The sequence below is a fragment of the Xiphias gladius genome, unplaced genomic scaffold (genome assembly GCF_016859285.1).
Source record: "Xiphias gladius isolate SHS-SW01 ecotype Sanya breed wild unplaced genomic scaffold, ASM1685928v1 HiC_scaffold_1481, whole genome shotgun sequence".
NCBI lineage: Eukaryota > Metazoa > Chordata > Actinopteri > Istiophoriformes > Xiphiidae > Xiphias > Xiphias gladius.
This window is the reverse complement of record NW_024401812.1, coordinates 168,995-186,461: the sequence shown is the minus strand read 5'-3', so window position 1 is coordinate 186,461 and position 17,467 is coordinate 168,995. Positions and strand designations below refer to the sequence as shown.

Sequence of the window (17,467 nt, the reverse complement as noted above, 5' to 3'; positions counted from 1 at the left end):
ATAGTGTAAAGTGCTTTGAGCAGTTGATAAGACTAGAATAGCACTGTATAAGTGCAGTCCATTTCACATATACCATTCACACTGCATGTCAGGAAAAAAACCAAGCCATGAGGTCCAAGGAACTCTGTAGACTTCCATTATAAAATTGTGGCAAGGCATAAAGCAAGCTAAAGCTTGAGTGTTCCCAGGAGCACAGTGGCCTCAATAACTGTGAAATGGAAGAAGTTTGGAACCACCAGGACTCTTCCTAGAGTGTGCAATCCGGCCAAACTGAGAAACTGGGCAAGAAGGGCCTTGGTCACGGACATGACCAAGAACCCAACAGTCACTAACAGGGCATCAGAAGTCCTCTGCAAAGATGGGAGAACCTGCCAAAAGGACGACCATCATGCTGAGGAGGGGCTTCTCAGTGGCAGGGACAGGGAGACTGGTCAGAACTGAGGGAAGGATGAATACAGCCCAATACATTAAGGTTCTTGGAGAAAACCTGCTCCTGAGTGTAGGCGACCTAAGATTGAGGCGAAGGCTTTCAGCGCAACATTGATCCAAAGCTACAGCCAAGACAATGCTGGAGTGGCTTCAGGACAAGTCTGTGACTGTCTTCGAGTGGCCCAGCCGAAGCCCAGACTTAAACCCCACAGAACATCTGTGGAAAGACCTGAAGATGTCAGTTCACAGATGCTTCCCATCAAATCTGACGGAGCTTGAGAGGATCTGCCAGGAAGAATGGGATAAACTGCCCAAATCCGGGTACGCAATGCTTTTAGAGACTTCCCCAAGATGACTCGAAACTGTAATTTCTGTCAAAGGGGCTACTACAAAGTACTGAACTAAGGGTCTGAATACTTTTGTAAATGAGAGATTTCAGTTTTTTGATTTTTATTAAATATCTAAAAACATGTTTTCACCTTGTCATTATGTGTTACTGAGTGTAGACTGATGTGCAAAAAAGGCAATTTATCCAATATTAAATTAAACGTACAACACAATAAAGGGCAAAAAGTGAAGTTGTCTTAATAATCTCTGAAGCTACTGTTAGAAAAGTAGCATCCATAGAATTATTATGGATTCCATTTAGAAGGAAAACGAAGTCAGTCACTCACATGAGGAAAGACCTGACTAACATGCCGACAACATTTCATGTCATTGAGCTGGTTGCAGTTTAAAGCAGGTCAACCTGTAATGTACCTGTGATGGTATAATCAGCAGTGACCCTCATAGCAGGAGTGTAGGTCACAGCCGGCATTGTTTGCTCTTTGCCCTTCTGCTTCTTCCTATAGATGATGAAGAGGAGTAGGAGGAAGAGCACCAGCAGCACCAGGATGATGATTCCTGTGATGGCTCCAATCTGGTAGGTGTCCACCTGCATGGCTGCACTCGTCAAACTGTTGAGGCTGCCCACCACCACCACACCAGCTGCAGACACAAGGAGGAAGAAATATAGATCTCGAGTCAGAAAATAAAAACTTGAAAAAGTAGTTCTTTCAAAAGGAGATGACTGCCAATGATTAGTAAACCAAGGTAATCTGATTACAGTAACCATTTTCATAAACAGATCTGAGAACTGATCTTTCTCTTTATTAACATCGATTTATTCCATTTGTATTGAAGTAAGTCTTTACCTTGGTCACAGCGAGCTCCCTTCCAGCCTGGGTTGCAGTAACATGTACCAGTCATGTGATCACAGGTTGAGTTATTTAGACAGTCACAGACCTGACGACAGCCGTAACCATATGAACCAGGAGGACACTCTGGAAATAAGAATATGAAACAGGTAAACAGGTAATCGTTTAAATCTATTTAAGTGGGGATACCTCTAACCCAAAAGTATTTGTATGGCAGTACTTGCTGAAGTTGAATCACTGAAAGAAAATTAAGTTGTGTTTTAAAATAAAAAGGAATTACAAAGACAGTTTAAATTGCTGAAAGGAAGTGGACAGAGTGCTGAAGTGCATTCACTGAAAGGAGTTGAAGAGTCGTTTGAACTACAAATACTGAAGGAGTTGGAGTATCAGTTATGGCTGTAGGCACAGTATAGGCAAACACTGAGAGAAGTGCTGAAAAGTAAATAAGAGTGTAAGAGTGTGCATCAGTGAAGCAAGCACATACTTGTCTAGAAAGAAAGAAAGAAAGGAAGAGGGTATGGTGAGCAGACAGGATGCAAGACAGTGTAACATACTTTGTTCACAGTGACGTCCCATGAAGCCAGTGCGACAGGTGCACTGTCCAGAGATGTGGTCACAATCAGCTCCATTCCTGCACTGGCAGGTCTGAGAACAATCCTTCCCATAGAAACCTAAAGGACAGCCTGGAAGGAATTCATCATACATCATGATATAGTTTCAAAATACTCTATTTCTGAAATAAACTACAATCGTTGGTTTTATCATATACAGCTGCAATTTAATATACAATTGAATGCAAAAGTTTGGGGAATATGACGTACAGTATTTTGTTGATTTTTGAAGTGAAAAGAGGTAAATACAACCCCTGCCGCAAACAGACATACTAAGTCAGTATGTGTGTGTATCTGTGACTAACGTTGTGTGCAGTAGAGGCCGGTCCATCCTGGGGTGCACTTGCATTCTCCATCATAGGCACTGCAGTAGGCTCCGTTGTGACAGTTACATGTGTGGATGCAGTTGGGTCCCCACTGACCTGGCGGACACGCTGCAACACAGTGACTACAAAATGTTAGTGCTTGTAATCTTTAGTCATACAAGTTCATAGCAAAATATTCTTTCTAAATTCTTCAGAATAAGCTATTTCATGAGGAAACAAGTACATTACAGGACTGTAACATTATAAAACACACCAGAACCACCATGTATATTTATAATTTTATGAGTGAACGCACGCTGGGAGCAGTCGCTGCCAATCCATCCTGGGTAACACTGACAGGAGCCATCGATGGGGTTACAGGTGCCATTGTTGGTGCAGCTGCAAATCCAGACACAGTTCTTCCCAAAGCGACCACTGGGACACACTGCACACAAGGCGTGTGTGTTAATCATTCGTGTTCCTCAACCTGGACCTTTTCCCACTTATTGAGTATCACTGCCATTTCAGATATCATCCGTGGCATTACTGGATTGGCATCTGGGGATCGTGGTTGCTGATTAGGTCACTGTGACATTCTTGTTGCACACAAATGGTTAATGTTGTTCTCATGGGTTAAGCTGTCAAACTTGAGTAGTGTGTCACATCATATGACCAAATTATTCTGGTTAAAAATTTACAGTATATAATGCCCTGCAGTGAAATCTAATTTATGTATGGGTCATGATGACACAGATGTGTGTGCCATCAAAGGGATATTCATGCTAGCAGTTGTCTTCAGGCCAGATCATTCTTGAACAGCTTTTATCTTTTGTCAGGGAAATTCTGAGGAAATTTCATAACCTGACGAATATTCTTGGAACTACAAGTCTGAGACTAACACCAACAGGGAGCTATGACCAGTATCAGCCTTTAAAAATCCTCGTGGGTTGAACCCTGAAGCATTTGTAACACAGTAGAAACAGTGTGCTGCGGGATAACTTGGCTGAATCTGCTGTGGTATGATGCTCACCCTCGTTGCACAGCGCCCCTTTGAAACCCGGCAGACAATCACACTGTCCTGTAACGTGGTGACACGGTCCATTACTGTGGATACACTGTGGACATGTCTGACTGCAGCGGTGACCAAAGTAACCTGGAGAGCAGACTGCAGGCAAACCAGAGGAAACACAAAGAGGACGTAATTTAATCTAAATGAAGGTAATCTGTACATAATTTAAACATAATTTACTGAGGTAACAGCTAATTACGTCATCTACGAATGGAATTGTCTTTTAGTGTCCTGGGAGTGAAAGAGTCAGGAAGAGTCCAGGGTGGGATTTAACATCAGACTACTATATGTCATTCAGTGATAACCCCGTGTACAAATGTACTCACTCTCCAGGTTGCCAGACAGAGGAGGAAGAATGCAGCAATATACAGAGTCAAAAATTTCAGCATATACTGGGAGTTTTAGATAGACTCTTCATTTACATTTAAAACTATCCTGAAACAAACACATTTAACATTGTGGCCTCTGTGAGACTTACAAGTAAGTTTCATTACCATTATGTACCCCTGCAGTTTCAGCATAACATAACTTTGAAATATGTTATTCCATAATTACTTTATAGGTTCTGCAGAATCTCAAAGTTGTTACCACAATTTTCTCCAAACTTCAGCTTAGAGTATACTTTATTTCTCCTTTCCTCTAAAATGCCCAGTTCTTGCTCCTTGTTCAGCCTTAGTCATTTTTTCCTCCACTGTACCTGCATTTAGGTTCAGTAGGAACAGATAACTATTTTATTGCTACCTTATTCATATATACATGAAATTACACAGTATACAAATTTCTTATTTTCCTTCTAAAATGTTATTTTTGTTTTTGTACTAATGAGACACATTCCTGTAGAATACAGGTTTTTTACATTTACTGTTCTCCACCACTAGCTTCTGACTTTTATCTTTCACTTTTATCTTTCATTTAGAGGATTTGAGTTTTCCACGCCAAACTGACCCTAACAATATGCTCAAACAATGGTACATTCAGAGCACTGAATAATTAGTTACAATTCTCATAGTACAGTAATGTAGAGGAAAGAGAACTACTTCACTGGTAACACCTAAATTGCTCATCTCATAATGGGTAAACAGTTATGTCCAGTGCAGGTTGGTTGTTCAGTTGTCATGAAGATGGATCTGTTGATGTTTGCACGCGTTAGTTTTTGTGTGTGTGTGTGCGTACTTGTATTACTCATGTTGTGGGGACATATGTCTGTTTACAGAGTTACAATTTGGGGACTCGACCTCCTTTTGGGGACAAAAAGCAATCATTAAATTTTAGGGTTAAGACTTGGTTAAAAGGTTTTGGTTGATATTGGGGTTAGGCAAGTAGTAGTTATGGTTATGGTTAGGTTAAGTCCCAAGAAAATGGATGTAACTCGATGTAATGTCCTCTGAAGTGATGGAAACACAACTGTGTGTGTGTTTGTGTGTGAGGGAGAGCGAGAGAGAGATACAGTTGAAAGCTCTAGAAATAGCAAATATACTGTAAGTGAAACTTGAGTTGCAATTGTTATCTCAAACTACTACAATACCTTTAAGGGAAAGAATGATCGTGGATGAGAAGTCCCAAAATTTCTGTGGATAAAATCATAACACTCATGATCCAAACCACAGATCCATCGTCATGACAAGAAACCTTCATCTACTAATTATGAATGTGTGATACAACTGAATGCCCCAGAAAAAGCTAGAAAAAGAACCCTGAGTTGGGATTGTTTTTCAAGTTTAGGCTGTATTAAAAACGTCCCTTGTATGTGAGGGTTGCTTTACAGCTTCTTACTTCTTGATGAGAATTAAAAAGCTTCAAAAGCTTACAAGATGTTTTTTTCTTTAACCAATAACTTTAAAGGATAATTCTGGCTTATCATTTACCTACGTTGTTTTGCCGACCATTTCTATTGTAAATGACAACATTGTGCTCAGCAAAATTTTCCATGTAAGCCCACACACGGGTGGAGATGGTTGATGTGATGCACATCCAACCAAGAAGAGCAGTAATTACATCACATTTGCTCCCCAGACCGACACATCCCAGCTACTGTATTACAGCTGCCCCCCACCCCGACACTCACACCTGGACAGGAGCAGAAACACCCACAGGTTGCCCCTGTGGTTTGGATGGTTTTTCTATAGTAGAATACTCTTGGGAGAACTTTCAAAAGTTGCTTATTTGTCAGCCATCTGGTGAAGATTTAAAGATCCTCTTCTATGTCAAATTTTGTAGATTTTGCTAGTTTACTTGTGGATTTAATGCTGATTAAGTTTTGGGTTTTCAAGACTGTCCACAGGTCAATCTGGAATCCAATCCAACAAAATCCAACGTGTCGTCAGAAACATAAGTGGACAGACATTCACTAAACTTGGACACAAACCAACAGTTTATCCAGACTATCTAACTGAGAGTGAAATGTTAATAATGATCCCATAGGAAAAGTGTTTGTGAACTACAATACAGTATGTACAGTAGGTCAACTTTAAAGCAATAAATGGATCGGTAAACTGTGATGGATTTTTACAACAGACAGTTTGGGTGATTATTTTACTGTTCACCTTTGTGTCCTCTTACAAATAACCTGAAGGTTTGGTGGTCTGATGTCACCATGTTCCCAGATGCCAACTATTAATTAGCAGAGTACAATGTTATTATTACTAATAGGAATGATGGAAAAAAGTATAAAAATAAGACAGAAGCAACCAGCACCAGCTGTGTGATGATGTTAGTGCCGATGTAGGACTTACTCCGCTGGCAGGTGGTGCCTCTGTATCCTGGAGCACACTCACAGGTTCCTTCATCCGGAGAGCATGAAGCTCCGTTCTTACAGTTACAGGGGAGGGAGCAGTTTGGGCCCCAGCGGCCCTCTGCACACACACTGTCGCAGTGGATACCTACACACACATACACACACAAATACAGATACGTTTTAGGATATTTTGTGTAGTGAATGCATTCAAAAGTAAGTTCACTGAGTACACCTCTGACTATTCTTCCGCACCAGTCATATCGTAGGGGAATCTCTTTTCAAACAGCTTGTAAAGTGCAGGGTATAACAGTTTGGTTTTGGTCCACCATTAAGTACAGAATTAGCAAATCATATTGAGCAGGCTGCAAACAATATATAACTACACTTTTTTTGCTTTATGATCAGTGGTGGAAAATAAATAAATACATTTACTCAAGTACAAGTTGATTTGAGGTACTTGTACTTTACTTGAGTATTTCCTTCTTCTGCTACTTTATACTTCTACTTATCTACAGTTGAAAGGGAAATATTGTACTTTTTACTGCACTACATTTAGTCGACAGATATAAATACTACTTACTATAAGGATGAAGACTTTACATAAAAAACACGATGAGCTTATAAAATACAATACATTGGCTTGTATTGGACATGTGACCTTACCTCTTACATGTTTTATACGTCTGTGATTTATTAGGAGTTTCTTAGAGTGATTTTCTCTTTAAACTTCTCAGACAGTTCAGTTTGAATAACTGTTTGAGGCACCAAAAGGTCAAATTATTCATCATTGCAGATAAAAGCAAAGATGTACTTAAATACTTTAAGTATTTTGCTGCTAATGCTTCTGTAGCATAGTACAGTGCTGTATTGTACAGGATCTACCTAAAATAAAGGAAAGGAATACTTCTTTCACCACTGTTTATAACTGAGCAGAATATCGTGTCATTTAAACAACTGTAACAAAAATGTCTACCCTACTCCCATTTTTGTAGATTTCACAACGAAACATGAAATGATCTCCACCCAGTAGTTAAACAGTGGTTGTGCAATTATAGTTGTATAGCTGTAAGACACTATATATCTCCATGTGCATATATTAGACAAGAGTGGGTGGAAATGAATGACCGGATATATAAAATTACAACTTTTCACTTTTTGGAGAGAATACAGAGAGAGAGAGTACATATGGAAGATTGAGATGTGGCACAGGGTCCTCTTAGTGTTGCCTGTTGGACTGTAGACATACTCCTGCTTCTAACAGACTCTGGTCTTGTCCACAGTTAAAGTTGTTTTGTGAAGTTACTAAAAAAAATTTTTTTTACTTTCTCTGCATTTTAGTTGGTCATAGGTTGAGGGTGGTACATCAACACAATGTGATTCCCCAAGTTTACAATCTGAGAGCAGAGCAGAACTGCATCTTTTAGCAGGAAGCTCAGATCTGCTGTTCTTCTTTATGTGGAAAGAAAATTTGTCTTTCTCTGCGGGCATCATTAAAGGTGTTCTTGTTTGGATTTGGATTCTGATTCTTCCTCCTCTCCTCCCTCTGCTCTCCTCTTTTGTCACTGAGCTACAGGCAGAAGTAGTGAGGAGCCCAGTGGAGCAGGTACAAAAGCCTCTGTATGCATGTTCCTAAGCAAGTTTGGAATGCTCTCCATAATGACAGATTAAAAACCCTGAAAGCATGCGATGATCACCAGATATCAGTATACTGACTATATTCTGTATATGGATCGGAACTCAGAGAAAAGAAAGGAAAAGAAAAATTAAGAACATTTTCTTTTCCTTTATGCAGAGTATTATAAATCACCACACATCAGGTTTCATGCTGGAACTGTTTTTTGACAAACAACATTTCATTCATCTGCCCAGTACTTCTGTACAGTGTCTCTGGCTAAAGAGTAGGTTGCCATATAAGATATAATGGTACCAAATCCAGGAACCGTGACAAAAAAACTGTGACAAAAAAACGTATCACATTGCACCCAGCTGTTGTTCACTGAGAAATATTTCCAGTGTAAAGCTCTACCCAAAACCACAAATTATCTAAGCAAATGAGATAAAACATGTTCATCAGTGAGCTTTAGAGCTGCTGGTAGGTGTATATTTTAACTTTGGACAGAGCCAAGCAAGCTGTTGTCTTCTAGTTTTTAAGATAAGGTAACTATGTCCTGACTCCAGTTTCCTACTTAACATGTGGCATGAGAGTTACATAAGTCCTTTCATCTCACTCTTGCAAAGATGGCAGTAAACATATTCCCTAAAATGTTGAACTATTCTTTTAAATTTTATTTAAAATTGTAGGCCTCTTCCAGGGACTAGGAGAGATTTAGTAAAATGTCTGAACTAACACCCTCCTTATCCTCTAGGCTTCTGTGATTATTATGCTAATCTCACTTTCTCCATTTCTTTCATTTGCTTTCTCTTCCTAAAGTGTGTGAAGGGGTTAGTGTCTGTTATTAGTTACTGCATATAATGATGGTAACAAAAACCTGAAAGTATACAATTACATTATAGCCATTATAGTCCCTATCTAATTGCCTTATTCACATAGCAACTTATAATGCAATGAACCCAAAACCACAGAGAGCAGGAAGTGATGGAAACTGTGATATTTTTGGTACGCTGTGCATACATAGATATACACAGCCATGTGGACAATGTTAAAATGTCTTACCAGTCCATCCAGCCAGACAGCGGCAGTGACCAGTAGAGTGGTGACATCCATCAGCATGACTGCAGTCACAGCGTTCTTTACAGTCAAGACCATAGGTACCATCCTAAGGAGGATGAACAGTAAGATGTCCATTCACATGACATGTGGACATGTGCACAGCAGTTATTCAGTCCTCAGAGAGAAACTTTTCATGCTTTTAGGCCCTATTTTACTTCCACACCTTCATGTGTACTAATATGTTCAGTTCATCAATAATAATATTAGAAGTGTACAGTATGAGATCAGCTATGCCACTATCAATATCTTTAGCCTCAGAATAACCCCAAGGTCGACTCTCCTTCTAACAGTGTGATGCACAAAAATGTTGGATACTTGTATGGGAGTGTTAGATTTGTACAGGCTATAAGTACTGATGTAAAGAGTAATATAGCATGAGTTTTTTCAGGAGTTATAGGAGACATTTTTAGATTATAATTGCAGATACAAAACAACACTATTGCATACTAATGAAAAATGTCAGGGTGTAATGTCAAAACTATGTTATTTGCAGTACTAAAACATACTGTACATACAAAAACAGCAGTTGGGTAGGAAAGCATTAGAACAGAGATTTTCAGTAGACAAGAGCTGTTTCCACATTTCCTCATTGACCCCAAACACAAGTATATTGCACGCAAAAAATAACATGTATTTTGTAAAATATAAAACAAAGCTCTCAGAGCATCCATATCCTCTCACCTGGCAGTGGAGTTCACACTTCTCTCCTCTCCAGCCAGGAGCACAGGTACAGTGACCATCCAGGGCGTTACATGAACCTCCATTCCCACACATACAGGTGAGATTACAACTCAAACCCCACGTTCCACTGGGACAGTTGATGGAGCAGTCCACTCCATGCCACCCTGATTAAACAAGGTCGATAACAATCAAACACACATACAGTATACCTTACTTTTGATAAACAGTAGCTAGCATCATAATTATTATTCAGTGTAACACAAATATCAAAATACCTCTAGAACAGTTTCCTTGAAATTATGTTGACAGCAAAAGTTACCAAGGGAGAAGTTATGATGGCTTTGTAAAAATTACTACCAAAAAGTTTTTTTGAAAAGAAAATAATTGTCTTTCATCATGGAGTCCTTCTACTCAGCCTTGTCGGAAGAGGCACCCAAGCAAAGCAAGAGTAAAAATGACAGAGAAGAAAAGACTTGCTACCCAACAAATAATAATATAACTGAGGCTATTTGAGTAGAACATTATCATGTGTTGTGAAATAAAAACAGACTTTTAAAATAACACTGCTGAAATGAAATAAAAAGTAACCTGCAATAATATATTATACAGTGCAATAATGCAATACCTAGTACTGACTACTTTCATTTAAAGATTCATATCATATTTATTTATTTCAAATTGAATTCTAATATCATCCATATCTATATGCTCTCTTCTTTTCTCCTGCAGTTCTCCTCCTCTCTCAACTCAGCTCACCTGGTTTACAGGAACAAGATCCATCCACAGGTGAACACTGAGCTCTGTTCTTACAGTTACAGCTGGAGGAGCAGTTCACACCATATTTCCCTGCTGGGCAGGGGACTGAACAGTTGGGACCCTGAGAAGGTCAATAGATAAATGGTTACTACTGGCTTTGAGGATATCACTCATTCTTCAAATGTACAGCGTGACCATCAAAAGCACTTCTGAGACATTATCAGCTCAACTGCTGTATTTGACTGGATTCCATCCACAAGTGCATCAATGTAGTCCTTTCCACATCTCCTTTACTTCTCTAGTTGTCAATGTCAATTAGACATAATTTTGTGTTTTGTAACAACCAATTCTCCAATGGACATCAGATGTGATTAGTATATCCAAATTTCACAGGTTAGTGTTGTTAGCACATTTGTGATTGTTGATGTTTTTTTATAAAACAACTTTATCGGTCAAGGCAAAAATGCCGGCCAAAGCAAATTAAGACATCAGGTCCTTTTTAAAGAAAAACTGAAAAGTAAGTAACGAGTAAGTAAGTAAGTAACTGAGCTTAGCTAATAAGAACGTTCTGTAATCTTCTTCTTTGAAACTAGTGGGAGAAATATTTACTTTTTAACACCACCCTCCCCCTTTCCATGAGTGGAACAGGAGCAGATTTCTTACTGCTTGTGGGTCATTAAGACCCATATGAACATTATTTATGAAGTAAATTAGCCACAGCTCGTCCAACCGATTTGTTTGTTAATGTCAGGCATCATTTTATTCTGAAAATCCCGTCAGCAGCAGCCTGAGCAACACAAACAAACAGACAGGTGAGCTGCAGGCTCTCAGGTGAGCTCTGATGTCCCAGTTAACGATCTTGCCATAAGTTCAGGAGCTGAATGAAAAATAGTCTAAGAAGACATTTTTGTATATAATTTAAATATGAGATTGACCATAGCTGTGGCTCTGTCATGAAACTCATGAGTTGTGTTGGTCAAATCAACAAAATGAAAGAAAGACAGAGCTGCAGGGTCTCTGGTTTACATCAGATAGCTGGTTCAAACAGAGCAGCACACTACCTACAGGTATTTATACATTTATTTTCTTGTAACATTTTCTTCAAAATCTATCATGTGAATCTTATCTCAAATTTATATTAATTTAAAAAATTAAATATCTATTTAAAATCACAGAAAAAGAGTCAAGTCCAAGACCAAGTCCAGTTTCAAAAAAGTTATCTCATTAATATATATTCACTTCATTTGCTCATATTAACTAACTTTAAAACCTCATTCTGCGGGTAGAAACTTAAAAGTTTCAAGCAGCCAGAATGGGAAATCCTTTTTTTGTCACCGTGAATGTTGAAGACCTCTGCTTTGAGAGATATACTGGTTTCCCATGGAGTAGTGATGTTTCCATGACAAACACTACTGTGAGGGATATAAAAATACTTTTAGCAGATACAGTGCACATGGAAACAAGGAGGACTTGTCTACTACTCCTGAATTCAGAACACCATACTTGGAAATGGTTGTGTGTGCTGTGTACATGGGCTGGTATGAAGCTCTGGATATCTGAAACCTGAATGTGTTCTGATGAGCCCAAATCTCACTGAACTAAAATTAGAAGAAGAAGCTTCTTCTATGAAATGAATGCAATCTCAACTTCTATGATAATGTCTTTCTTTTGGTCTTATAGTAGCTGTTCATGAGGTTTTATGATATTGTTTTAATCAAATAAAATTACATGTTAGTTAAACAAATAGTTCAACATTGTGGGAGAGGCTTATCTGCTTTATTTCCATTTGTCTGTGTGTTAAGAACAGAGATAAAATCAGGATGTGGTTCGCCTATCTTAGCATAAAGACTGGAAGCAAGGGGAGATTTTGACTGGCTCTGCCCAAAGTTAAAAAAACACACCAACCACCAACTCTTAAGCTCACTAATAAACACGTTGTATTTTGTTTATTTAATCCATGAACAAATAGAAATGTAAAAAACAACAAGTTGTGGTTTCAGGGGGAGTTACTTACTTGAACTACTTATTGTCAAACAACAGCCAGGCACAGTGCCACAGTGTGCAGCTTCCTTCCGTCACTTTGAGGGTGGTACAATCATGTCCATACAGAGCCCAAAGCAAAACCTGTGCTCTTTGACCATACTATATCTGCCAACCTGCACTATAGCTGGAAACACAGCACAGAAATACTGGTTGGACGGATAAACTGTGGTTCAAAAAATTCTTCTAGCATGTTACTGCCCCTAAAACTACAAACTTTAAACCCTACATGTCTGCTTTTGTGTACAGTAAACAAGTGAGCAACAGATTACAACAACAACAAATTAATTACTGAACTTTGGACACTGCCAGACTAGCTGTGTCCCCCTGTTTCCAGTCCATATGGTAAGCTAAGCTAACCACAGCATGACTTCAGCTATATAGATATTCTTATTTGACTCTTAGAAAGAAAATAACGGTGTTTCCCAAAATGTTGATTGAACTATTCCTTCAGGGGAAATTCCAAAACAATATTTTCAAGTCAAGGGGAGAACAGAAAGTGTCACTGGTGTGACAGAATTTATGAATGAAATCCATTTTATTTTCTATTATCCATCATGATTTTCCAGTCTGCCAGATACTTCAAATTCAGTTTGACTTGACCCTGGAATATACACTACAGTGCATGTTGACATACAAGGTATTGAAGTCAATGTTTGTTAAAGGCTTAGCATCAACATATGAAATGTACACTCAGTTTATTAGGAACACCAGCTAAAACTAATACACTCCTGCAATAAATCTTCCCCCATGAAGGTTGTAATGTTCAGTTTTTGTTGGAATCGTTTTAGTGTACCTAATAAACTGACAATTTAGTGAATGCTTAGTTTGTTAAGCTTGCTTGCTTTTTTCCATACCTCTGTATGTAATGTAAGTAGTGTCCTATAAGCCCATCTGGACTGGGCACACACTGAATAAATGTATTTCTTCATTCATTCATGCTAGAAAACCAAATGAGAAAAAAAAAGATTGTAGGAAATCATCATTTGCTGAAATTGTTAGTTAGTTAGTTTCTAACTGCTGCCACTAGATGTTACTAAAGAGCCATATTTTTACTGATAGCACCTTTAAGGTTTACTGAATGAGCACATTGAACCTTGATGTAGGTTGTGTTTGTTGGCTGTGAGTCAGGCAGTTGACAAAGGAGTTGAGCCCACAGTCAACCACATACTGTACTGTATAAACCTCATGAATTAACATGATGTGACTTTTAGCATTCAGTGACTTTCTGACAAAATGGTTTACCGTGAAGCCTGGAGCACAGATACACTCTCCAGTCACACTGTGGCAGTCAGCACCATTCTGGCACTGGCACACCTGCTGGCATGACTCGCCATAAAATCCTGGAGTGCACGTCTCATTGCAGTAGAGGCCTGACCAACCAGGCTGACATGTACATTCCCCTGACATTGGGTGGCAGCTGGTGACAAGAGAGAAACATAGTATAGTTACAGATTGTACTTTGATCTTACTTAGCTTTCGCTCATACTATAGGTATGCTACTTCTTCTCAAATCTAGGATTCCTACCTCTTAGGAACTGAATCATTAGGCAGGGGCTAAGGGGTTTGGTATGCTTCAAACAAATATGTTTGTATAAAATGTCATCCAACCACATCTAAAATCTAATTTTTTCTGCCTGTTCTAAGTGGGTGCACCGTGCCAGTGAGTACTAGTTGGACATGGTTTCCCCTCCATTTTTATTTGGCTCAAAAAAGGCACGTCATCTTATATTGACCTGAGTAAATATCCCTGTGGATCCCTGTGGCAAATAAACAAAATACCACATGTACCAACAGCAGTGTAAACATACAGTCTAATAAAAACATATTTCGCGCATCTTATATTGGATGAATTAGATTAGAAAATGAACTGTAGTGTCTTTACCACAGAATCCCTTCCACTTGACAATCAGCTGATGAGAGATTCAACATCTGACCTGTCACCTCGTATGCCACCCGCACTCCATTTAGCTAGGTTTCCCCAACCCTAGTGCCTATGTAACAAGTGACATGCCAGCAACGTACTGGACACAATCTGAACCAACATCTTTAAGACACAACTGAACCCAGCTGTTATTGCCAAAGCTCTATGTTTGCTTTATTTCATTCATTCCCGACAGGTGTCTAGCCAGGTTAATGAAACACATTCAGCTACATTATGTCTCTTTTGCTCTGCCCATCGTGTATCTACTTGCTACTCATGATATAAACATGGAAGCAGACCATTGGCACAGCCAGAGAGAGAAAGTGAGAAATTTCCCAGTTACATTGAAACAAAGCATAATGACCTGAGTCAAACTGGGACCCCAATATTTTTGTGGGACCCATCAAGTTTGTTCTGGGTAACAGAAGTCTAACAGAGGCTCTGTAAATCCTTTAAAAAAATCTGGTGTGAAAAAAAACTGTTTTCTTAAAACTGTGTAGGTGCAAGAGCTTACTGAATCTGACTGATACCAAAGGACTGAAAGTCTCCATGATGTTTTTCTTTCCATGCCAGCAAAGTAGGGGTTATCTGCAGTGTGACAGGTGGAATCTGCCTGAATTTGTTAGTGATTGTGTTTGACTGACAGCTGGTCCACCTGACACAGCAGTCCCATTGAGGAGCAGCAGAACAGCTGTTCTCAGCAATGACACATGCTGCCTGCCAGCTGTGCCAGCCTAACTAATTACTGATTACTGGCCCACAACAGTCAGCTGTCTACAGGGTCAAAAATCACCGTAACAAACATATACAGATCACACAAATACTTCTTTCCTCAATACTTTAATTTAACAGACACAGATTTGAACATTGTGAATAATACTTTGGAATACTTTAAGAAACTGACATAAATTTGAGGTCTTTTTCAAGATGTTTAAATATGACAACATTAAACTGACCATATCGACTATATGCAGGAAAAAGTTTGAACCGTATTTACTGCATACCTTTGTGTGTTCTGGGTGTAGCATGGACACTTCCTATCACACCGGAGGCCATAGTGTGCTTCAGGACATAGTCGGACATCACAGATCTCGCCTGTGTATCCTGGCTCACACAGACACATTCCATTGGTGTGGTAGCACTTGCTGTTGTTCTTACAGCGACAAGTCTTTGCACAGCCAGCACCATAAGTACCAATTGGACACTCGTCTTGGCACCTGTTCACAGCAAGAGACACAGTGACATCCATGATCAATTTTGAAAATGTGGCAGTGGAGGTTTAATTAAAAAACCTTAACTACAGACCATCTTGTGATTGGATCACAGCAGCTGCGACGGCCTTCAACATGAGGACTCAGCAGTCATTAATACATTTTTACATGAGATTCTCCGTAGTATTCGATAGTCATTACTAAGTTAATACACAAGTACTTGGTAGTCATTACTGCATTGTTGATAGGCGTCGCGGGTGTAATCCCTTTGCAAGAAGGTCTGTAGTTTTATCTAATGTCTCAAAGTGAATGGGAATGATTGAAACTGAGATACAGTGATCCGCGACTTAAAACGAATGTGGGCCAGGGGTGTAAAGTGGGGGGAGGCAATGGCTACTTCCCTACTTCCAACCCCCCTACTACGGTCACCCTCGCTCGGACAACACCTATCTTCAAACTTGGCCTTCATTTGGATTTGAACCTGTAATGTTTCGTGACTGTATGTTGCACGGTTGCAATGCTATTGCTGTGACAAAATCTGTGCAGACAGTCAGACAGACAGACAGTATAACCACCTGGTAAAGTCCTCAAAATCTTCTGTCTGGTAGTTCCTGCTACAGTAGGTGTCTCCTGACTCACATTTTGCCATAATAACACACGCACGCACACGCACACACACATACACATACGCACGCGCACATGCGCTCACACACACACTGGTGTTGTTTCAGCTGAAAACAACATCAGTCCTGCTGTCTAAGCTAGTAATGAGCACCTTTAATTAAAAGCCTTAATTATATACCTGTCTATGTTGTTAATGTTATTGCAACTGTTTCTCCTAAGAAATTCATGTTCACGTGGAGCAAAAATATACTTTTAGGATATTGATAGTCCGATTAAGTTAAGTCATATTAAACATATCTGTAAAATGTTCAGTGCCAATGATTTTTTAAGTTGGAAAAAAATTAATGATACACAGGACACTTAGTTTAACAATTTTTGAATTAACCCTTCACAAGGCTTACTAAACTGTAAAAACAGTGCTAAAATTTTGAGGTCAGACTTTAAGATTACAGATCTTGCATTAAAGGTAGAATGGGGAAAATTCTGGTACAAAAAGTTTTTTAATGTAATGCAGCATTTAATTGTCATACCAGCTACATGGAAACACAGACTATGCTCTATGCAGTACTCATATACTGAGTTGAATTGAGTCTCAGAATTTTAGCCAATGTATAATTCCTCTTTGATTGTTAAGTTATATATCAGAATACATGCCCTGGCCTGTACTTTATGCTCATGTACAAATTATGCATTAACAATTAAAAAGCACTTGCACAAAAATGATATGAATGGATGTACTATGTGTATGTATGTCAAATCAAATCAAAGTTTCTTGCCATTTTACCATACATCTCTGTAAATAGCAGAATGAAAAAACATATCTCTGGGACCAAGATGCAAAACATTAAACAAGGCACTATACAGTAACTTCTAAAGTATTTAGCCTGTTGGTGATTTTCCTGTTTTTGGTGCATTCAAAACTGGATTTAAAATTGATTTTTTTGGGGGGCGAGTTGTACCATTTGCTTCACAAAACATGCCTAGCACTTTAAAGTTGAAAATATTTTTTATTGTGAAAAAATAAAAAAAGTCCATACTTTGTAGAGCCACCTTTTGCTGTAATTACAGCAAGAAGTCTCTTGGGGTATGTCTCTATTAGCTTAGTACATCTAGCTGCTGGGATTTTTGCCCATTCTTCAAGGCAAAACTGCTCCAG

General features: G+C 39.0%; 1 protein-coding gene across 5 annotated transcripts in view; it reads right to left on the bottom strand.

Annotated features, from left to right (window-relative positions):
* megf10 (multiple EGF-like-domains 10) overlaps positions 1-17,467 on the bottom strand; it is an 85,513-nt gene that overhangs the window by 10,788 nt on the left and 57,258 nt on the right. For 3 of the 5 annotated variants that reach the window (XR_005706947.1, XM_040123221.1, XM_040123224.1), the window contains 12 exons: positions 15,481-15,693; positions 13,798-13,972; positions 10,513-10,633; positions 9,757-9,920; positions 9,019-9,121; positions 6,343-6,489; positions 3,572-3,706; positions 2,858-2,986; positions 2,542-2,670; positions 2,180-2,308; positions 1,623-1,751; positions 1,189-1,416 (listed from right to left, as the gene is read on the bottom strand). Coding sequence is in view for 4 of the 5 variants with exons in the window: in XM_040123221.1 (XP_039979155.1) it covers positions 1,189-1,416; positions 1,623-1,751; positions 2,180-2,308; positions 2,542-2,670; positions 2,858-2,986; positions 3,572-3,706; positions 6,343-6,489; positions 9,019-9,121; positions 9,757-9,920; positions 10,513-10,633; positions 13,798-13,972; positions 15,481-15,693 (1,802 nt within the window). In the remaining variant the exon portion in view is untranslated. Of the gene's footprint in view, positions 1-1,188; positions 1,417-1,622; positions 1,752-2,179; positions 2,309-2,541; positions 2,671-2,857; positions 3,100-3,571; positions 3,707-6,342; positions 6,490-9,018; positions 9,122-9,756; positions 9,921-10,512; positions 10,634-13,797; positions 13,973-15,480; positions 15,694-17,467 lie in introns of those variants that run through there. The other 2 variants (XM_040123222.1, XM_040123225.1) reach the window with 2 other exon arrangements.